The 8,201-nt window shown below is 39.8% G+C and overlaps 1 protein-coding gene across 1 annotated transcript; it reads left to right on the forward strand.

Annotated features, from left to right (window-relative positions):
- The first annotated feature begins 1,284 nt into the window (after nt 1-1,284).
- Nucleotides 1,285-7,994, forward strand: FGF23 (fibroblast growth factor 23). The gene is made up of 3 exons (XM_040596937.1): nt 1,285-2,192; nt 4,228-4,331; nt 4,857-7,994. Exons 1-3 carry the CDS (start codon nt 1,970-1,972, stop codon nt 5,292-5,294), a joined length of 765 nt encoding a protein of 254 aa, XP_040452871.1. The 5' UTR covers nt 1,285-1,969; the 3' UTR covers nt 5,295-7,994.
- The last annotated feature ends 207 nt before the right edge of the window (nt 7,995-8,201 follow it).

Consider the following 8,201-nt stretch of genomic DNA (forward strand, 5'->3'; position numbering starts at 1 on the left):
TTTCTGCAGCTAAGACACCAGAGACCAGATCAATCCATAATGGCAAGTACAGAAAAATGTCGTGATAAATATGAAATATCAAACCAGAAAAACTGCATTCACAAAAGAATGACAAAAAATTCCAAGAGGACACACTATCCTGTAAGTGCCTTTTGCAGAAACTTTTGCTTCTGAGGTATACATATCCGCATTTCCATGGTAGTCTAATGAAAGGGAGCAAAAGAAAAACCAACCAACCAACAACAACCCCCCCCCAAACATTTGTTTTAATATCAAAGTGAAAAATATTAGTGGATAATTTCAACAATAGATACATCACTTGAAAAAAGAGAAAAAAAACATAAACCCCCTTTCCCTCCAAGCTCTTTTTTAAATTAAAGCAAAGCATTTCAGATGTTATAACTGGTAAAATATTTGTAGCCTAGATGCCTCTCGGTGAAGACAGCTTTGTCAGTCTACTCAGTTTAAGATATGACCTTTATACACTTTGGCTAAAAAATGCTGTCATTTACACAGGTGTATATACACTGACGCAAGTCTCTAGATTTACACAGGTGTGACAGAAGAATTTGGCAGAGTTTTGCTAATTTTAAACAATAAAAAAAAATTCAGATCAACATCTGCCGTTGGTTACAGTTGTATCAATCCATGATACGGTTGGTGCTGATGGGACTGCCCCACAGCTTGTTAACGAAACTAAGAATTTTTCATACTGTGTCCAACTAGAGTCTGTAACTGAACCTAACATTGCTACAATTAAAATCCTTGAGTTTCTTTAAAAAAACTTAGGAAATTGCTGTTTGGTACTCTTCAGTTTTGTATAAATTTTTGAAAGAAACCTTAACACAGTCCGTTTTTATAACCTGTTATTTCTATTATTGTTTTACCCATACACACAGCATTTTCATCTAATAAATGGTACCATATTTTTTTAAATCAGAAGATTTGTTTGTAAAGACACGGAACATTGGCAGGGCAACTGAAAAGCCAGTATTGTATCTTGGAACATTTTTTAGCATCACTGTCCATTTATTACTTTCCAGCTTGGTCATGTCCCTTTGTAGTTCTTCCAACCTTGTTTGTTGCACCTGAAGTAATAGAAAAGTACCAATAGGAGAGCTTTCAGGTTTGATTCAGATCCTGGATCTGAACGGGCCACACTAACCTCTATGACTCCCTAAAGGACTGCCAGCCCGATGTGCAATGCAGGAAAAAACACACAGGTTTAAAGTGTTCTACAGGTAATTTTCAGCTGTTTTGTCACCTTTATTCAGGTGACTCAAAATGAAACGGGAGAAACAAAAGGGGCAGCTTATTTGAAGTGGGTTATGCTCACATCAAGTTTCTTTTGCTTAAATGGAGTGACACAAATATCAGCCCAAAAGGTTCACTGCTAAACTTATACCATAATGAAGGGAGAACCAGGCACAGGACAACCTAATATCAGCTTTTGATACATTTGCAAAATATTGTAGCAGTATTTGATGTTTCCACTAAATTAGAATGTAGTTTGGAAACTGAGAGGGGAGGTGGGAATCTAAATAAACAGATAAGTCAGGTCTGAAGGGTCATTCCCTTCAGTGAAAGTTAAGTGCAGTGGATTGCTCTTCCTGGATCTAACAGTAGGGGCGTGGGAAGATTTCAGATGTCACAGGGTTGTAGATAACATTTGAACATATGATTAGCTTTCGTGAGCTGTCTTTAGAAACCTTACATTTTTCCCCCCCGCACCTTAGCCAGAGATCCTTCCCTTGAGGTTTCGGGACACTTAAAATGTTGCTTTGACAAAAATCAAGGATGTGGAGAAGTTTTTCCTGTGTGATGTCACTTTGCTGCCCTTTATAAGCCTCTGCAGAAAAGGGAACCTATCTGAGGATTCACACTCCAGACACAGGCGACCAAGGGCAAGCAAGAAGCACAGAGACATACTGAGCTGCAGATACCAACCGAGGGTGAGGAACGGTGAGCCATGCCACAAAGCAGTGCCTGCAGCTGCCTGCGGTACATGCTACTGGTATTGTGTAGCCTGAAGGCTGCCCTCGCCTTTCCCAACTCCTCTCCGCTGCTGAATCCCAGCTGGGGGAATGGAGATCACCTGATGCACCTCTACACAGATACAGAGAGGAACAGCTTCCATCTCCAAATCAACGCTGATGGTTACATTGACGGTGTTCCTCACCAAACCATCTACAGTAAGTAGCGTACTATGGACCCTCAGTCTTCATGGGAGCAGGGGAGGGAGAACAAACTTCTGCTTTCTCACTAGCTCTAGAAAATACTCCTCTCATTATGCAGGCAGACAGAGGAGTACAGCGATGGGACGGAAAATATACATAATTACAATCCTCCTTCTGTTTAACAAATAAACAAAATTCCTCCAGAGAAATCTAGTGGATGGGGAATTTTATTCCTTGCCTAAGAGAACTAAAGTTCTATAGTACCTGTAATAATCTGCTAGCAAATGTTACCTGAATTATCCTTCATTTCATGATTTTACCCACAACTTCTTGTGGAAGTTGCAATTAAAGGTTGGTGATGGCATCCCCCAAACAGCTGCTTCCCATTGCACTGAGAGTATTACCAAAGGCACTGCAATGAGAGAACTCATCACAGCAGTAATGGAAAACTGATAGTATCTATAAAATCTTTTTTTCGGGGTAGAGAGCTGACAGCTACTAAAACTAACTCTAATCTGCGCAGAACATGGGTGTGCCAAGGTCGATTAAAAAGGGGTAAACTACGAAAGTCCAGGCTGTCATAAAAGAAGTGTTAAGCCTTCGAGGTTCATGAGAAGTAGATATTCCCTACTGTAACTAAAAGGTTCTCAAATTGTCTCATCATAGTTTATTTTCATGGAAAATGAAGGTATTCTTCTTCCTTTGCTGAATGCCTGACCTAAACATTATAGTTAGTAGAAAAATGGCTTTTTTTAAAGAGTTAAGGTTCTTTCATAGCATTTCAAAAGTAATTCTCTCTTAGCAATACTCGAATCACAAGTAGCTAGGCATCATAAAGTCATGTTAATTGCTATTGCTGCACAGCATTTTTATACACTCAATTAAAAATGTAAGCATATGTTATGATGTTTTTACATTAGTATATAAGGAGCAAAGAATGTTTTTAACAGTTAAAATTTAATCAAGGAGAAAAAATGAGCAAGTTCTGCTATTTTTTAAATATTTTTTCCAAAGGAATTACTAATGAAACACTTGCAGGAATTATTGCACTGTCTTATTATTCTTCCTACATATTTAAAGGTTTTATAAAACCAGTTTTAGGTTTGTTGGTCAAGAACCAGTGTGAAGTTTCAGAGAACAACAGACAGCAGAATGTCATGTTTTTCCCGTATCTGCCATGAAGCAAATACACCGGTATTTGGAATGGTGGAGCAGGAGAAGTGAAAATCAGACAATGCCAGGGGTCGTGAAAGGGAGGGTGACTGAATCTCTGCCAGGTCACCATGGTACCACTGAGACACCAGATCAACGAGAAGTGCCAAGTTCTGCAACAACCCCCCGCAGCTGCACAGGCTAGATGCATACAGCCCTCCTGGGTAGGACCTCAGGGTCGCAAGCAGCAGGCACAGCGTCAAACATAAGACAACAGCACACTCGCTTTGAGAGGAAGGCAAACCACCTACTGTGGCAGATCAAGGAAAGTTGTTAATTCCCACTCAGCACCAGTGAAACTGCTCTTTGAGCACTATAGCAACACCACTTCAAGATGGATGTGAAGAAACTGGAGCTGGTCTGGCAGAGGGTTTTCAGGATGGTCAGGGGCCTTGAGCACGGTGTATCAGGAGGGTCTGAGGGAGCTGGGCTTGTATACTAAAAAAGGGCATTAAGGCTAACCTAATACCACAGGGTAGTCACAAAGATGAAGGAGACATCTTCTGGGTAGTTACAGAACTAAGGGCAATGTCCCCAGAGTGTGGTTTGGGACTTCACAGGGGATGTTAGGGAAAAAATGTTGTCTTTGGGAGGCTGGTGCAGCACTGGAACAGGGCACCTGGACAGGTGGTGACATCTCCATCTTGAGAGCTTTTCAAAACTCAGACAGACAAAGCCACAGCTAACTTGATCTAGGGTGGGCAATAGTCCCAGGTCATGTGGGAGGTTGGTTCAGACCCCCAGGGGACACTTCCAGCCACAGCATCTGTGGATCTGTAAGGCAACGGTGCAGTGCTGAACTGGGTGCTGGATTTGATATCTTTGTTTTTCTTAACAGGTGCCCTAATGATGAAGTCCGAGGGTGCTGGCTCAGTAATAATCACAGGTGTGAAGAGTGGACGCTATCTATGTATGGACATGAATGGAAACATTTTTGGCTCGGTGAGTGACCTTTACTGAGACTCAAGGCTGAAAGGCACGTCCAGTCTGCTACTGTGGTACCTGTTTCCTCAGTCAGGGCAAATCTGTACAGCTACAGTAGGAGGATACAAATTTAAGTGAGCTGAGGAACTGCCGCTTAGGTAAAACTTTCCTCTTTTCCTTGATTGTATCGGGTTGCAGAGCTGACAGAAATCATCTGAGTTCCTGCTTGGGTAAATGAGGGCAGAATGACATCCAGTGGTAGACCAACCTGAATTCCTGCTGTAGCATAGAGCCATGGGTTGGGAGCAGCTCAGACAATGCAGCCCTCAGAACGAAAACAACGTTATCATTATAATACCTTTGCTGAAAACATGGGCATGCATCTCAGATCTACATTTGACTAAGCCTGAGTTGCCCGAGTTACAGAGCTGGCAGATCAGAAAAACACCTGCTGCGAGATCTCATCCCTCTTTCCATCTTTAACCAGTACTTGTCATTTACCAAATCCCTCTGCTCACAGGTGTCATATTTTTTTCCCCTAAGCATTTCTTCAGTCAAGAGGACTGTGTGTTCAACCACCAGACACTGGAAAATGGATATGATGTGTACCAGTCGCCCAAACACAACTTCCTGGTTAGCTTAGGCAGAGTTAAACAAGCCTTCTTCCCTGGTATGAATCCACCACCATATTCCCAGTTTTTGTCCAGGAGAAATGAAATCCCTTTGTTTCGATTCAACACACCTGAGCCTCACAGAAATACTAGAAGTGCAGATATCGATCCAATGGATCCTCACCAAATTTTGGTCCCACAAAGGAAGATCTCCGTGTTTGGATCTCAGCTGCAGCAGCAAGCAGACTTCTCCCACATGCCCAGAGAACCTGTGAGAATCAACCAGAACGACGTGGTCAACCCAGATGACCCACATGCTATGATGGATGCCAGGAGGTACGCAAGTCCTCGCTTTTATATTACGAGATAACTGTGGCCCCACCACTTGCAAACCGAAGACATGGGAGAATATAATAGGCAAAGGAAGTGGCTAGCACCCTCAGTCTGAATGTCAAAATGGCTATGAGAAACCTGAAAGACATTGGGGGAAAAATCCTTCATTTCCAATTTTGTACTTACAGATGATAGTTTACTGAAAAAATCAGTTAGCCATGTTCCAGCTGGGGCTCTGTTTTACTGGAAAGAAGATACATGTTTGGAAAGAATAATACAAACCAAACATTTTAGGATCTGAATCACTTTAAGTATTCATCAGCAAAAAGAACAATTCACTGGAAGGAAATGAGAAACTGATGTTACGTTCCTGATATAACTGGAAAGACACCTGAAGCATCTGATATTCCAAGAGAGACAGGGAATCCTCTTACTAACACCATCCCTGGCTGTGCAAACACAGCAGACAAACTCAGTGATGGTGCGTTATTTTATAAAAATTACTATATATATTTTTAGCTGTTAAGTTGGAGCTTCAGTCTCCTTTCATGCCTTTTAAGAGTCAAAAAGTGAGCACTCTGCTGTCATAGGAGCAGAACACATGGAAAACTGAAGGAACTGACAGGAGAACAGGACAGGATCAAATGGTCTTGTGTAGAAAGAGTAATTTCTGACACCTACTGAATCCAAGCTGAGGTCTGGGAAAAAGAAGAGTCTCTCTGTCTCTTACGTGCTTCTCTATCACACTTACATATACATTAAATTCTAGCATCACAATATGGAAATATTATGTGGAGACATTCATTAGTTTTGCATATTTCCAACCTAGAGAAAAGTAGCAGGTTACTAATAATAGTGTGTTAAACAGGATGGTTTGTTTTGCACACTGCTGAGCTATACAAGGAAAAAAAATCCAAAAAATTATGTCTTACAGGCATCAAACTATTAATAGTTCAGGAAGACTCCCATCTAATGAGTGAAAATTAGGTTTATATTTAAAAAAGAAGAATCTAAGTTTAGCATTCATGTTTCTATTTAGTTCTGAGCAGGTATCAGATGCTTTATACTTTTAAGACTGAAATTAATATTAATCTGGAGGTCTCTAATGTTGACAAAACCTTTTTACTGCATTGGTATATGCTATGGGTAAGTTTACTTATCAGAATCTAACCTCTATATATACAGCTGAAGTTTAAAAATCTGTAGTTAAGATGCAGTATCTGCAGAGCACAGCTTTTTATTGTAATTTAGGTGTCAAATTGTTAGCTGGTAGAATTCAGTATAGCTTGATTGGTTTTAATGGAGCTATATTCATTTCCACGAGGACTCAGTCACTTGTGTACACACTTAGCTATTTTTCTCCCGTATATCTTTTCATTTTGATTCAGTCTTCCTGTAATCTTAAACGTGTGTGGATTTGAAAAGGTTATTCTTGATATACTCTGCAGAAATCAATAGCAAAGGTACCAATGAGCTGCACAAAAATCCAGTGTGGTAGATATTTGAAAAGATCTTTTTATTTTGGTGTGTGTCCATTTTCTGCATGTCAGGATCCAGATTCCTCTGTTTTGTTCATTTAGGATATTCAACAGCCTGACAACAGTCTGAAAATGGTACATTTGTTTCAAGCATGCTCATAGGAATAATGCAAACATTAGGCTAGACTCTGGTCCTGTTCTTTTTTCTGTCTCTTGAAGTAATTCACTGAAGCCACTGGAGTTACAGCAGTGTAACAAAATCAAAGTAAGTCCCCCTGTGTTTCTTACTTTCATTGAAATTGTTCTAGATTTAGCACAGAGTCTGTCCTGCTGACAGCATTTAAAATAATCTCTTTTTTTTCCCTACATATGTATATATATGTACACGATACCACTTTACCTACAACATCCAAATTGTTATGTTAGAGAAGTCACAGGGCTTGATTCTGCTGTTAGAATAATTTTCCTATGTGGAGTGATTCCTAATTCATACAACTCCTTAGGAGTACAGGGCAAGCCAAATGACTAGGATTAGACCAAGAGTTCTGTCTCATAATTTGTTGGTTTTCATCCTCTAAACTCATCATGTTTTTGATTAGCTTCAAAAGGAAAGGAGTGATTCTAATAGATTTAGGAGAATTGCAGGGTGGATGGATATTTGTGTATTTTCAGGCTTATTCAAACTAGAGCAATACATTTTACCTTGCTGTCTATACAGCAAGGAGAGGTGTGATTATATGTTTAGTTTAATAATTTTACTTGATTCCTATACCATTTTTCTTGTCTTTTGCTCCTTGAGAAGTCTGGATTGTGATTACATGAGCAAAGTTTCCATTTTGCATTAATTGTTGTAAGCTCCACAGAGCTCTCTAGGATCCAAGTCAATGGACGTACAACTTGAATCATGGGAAGTTCTGTCTTGATCCATATAAAACTTTGATGAGAAATGTCAGTGGGGTTAAATCTCTATGCCATCTCTATATTCATACATCGGAACAAAGTAAGAAGGGTTGCTCATTCCATCAGCAGCCAGGGTATTTAATCCCTGAGAGTGAATGCACAGTGGATTTTGCATCAAAAAAACCCATTTGTAATCATAGATAACTGTATTAAAAATGTCAAAAGAATTAATTCTTCAAAGGATGTGCTGGCAATCACTGGCTAGTAAGAAAGCATTACTTATTTATATTGCAATATTTATTTATTTATTGGAGTGGGCGTGAAGTCCCACAGAATATTTATAAATATTTATATCAATGTATTATAGAGACTATTTCCTTTTATAAAAGTACCAATAAACTTTTCTTTCTCACCAAATGGTGGATTCTGCATCATCTGTTCAAGCTCCCCATTCCAGAAGGACTTGAATAAACAAATAGCACCAGCTGTGTCCAAAAATTTTTGTGTCGCACTCTCCCCTGTGATTTCCAGCCTCGTAGGTTGCAGCTTCCTGGCTGTTTCACACA

Source organism: Falco naumanni, chromosome 5, assembly GCF_017639655.2.
Source record: "Falco naumanni isolate bFalNau1 chromosome 5, bFalNau1.pat, whole genome shotgun sequence".
In the NCBI taxonomy this organism is placed as follows: Eukaryota; Metazoa; Chordata; class Aves; order Falconiformes; family Falconidae; genus Falco; species Falco naumanni.

Bases quoted from the DNA above. Each gene is read 5' to 3' on its own strand.
- FGF23 (XM_040596937.1), top strand. From the start codon at position 1,970: ATGCCACAAAGCAGTGCCTGCAGCTGCCTGCGGTACATGCTACTGGTA. The intron at 2,193-4,227 runs GTAAGTAGCGTA...TTTTCTTAACAG, and splicing joins TCCTCACCAAACCATCTACA to GTGCCCTAATGATGAAGTCC. The intron at 4,332-4,856 runs GTGAGTGACCTT...TTTTCCCCTAAG, and splicing joins ATGGAAACATTTTTGGCTCG to CATTTCTTCAGTCAAGAGGA.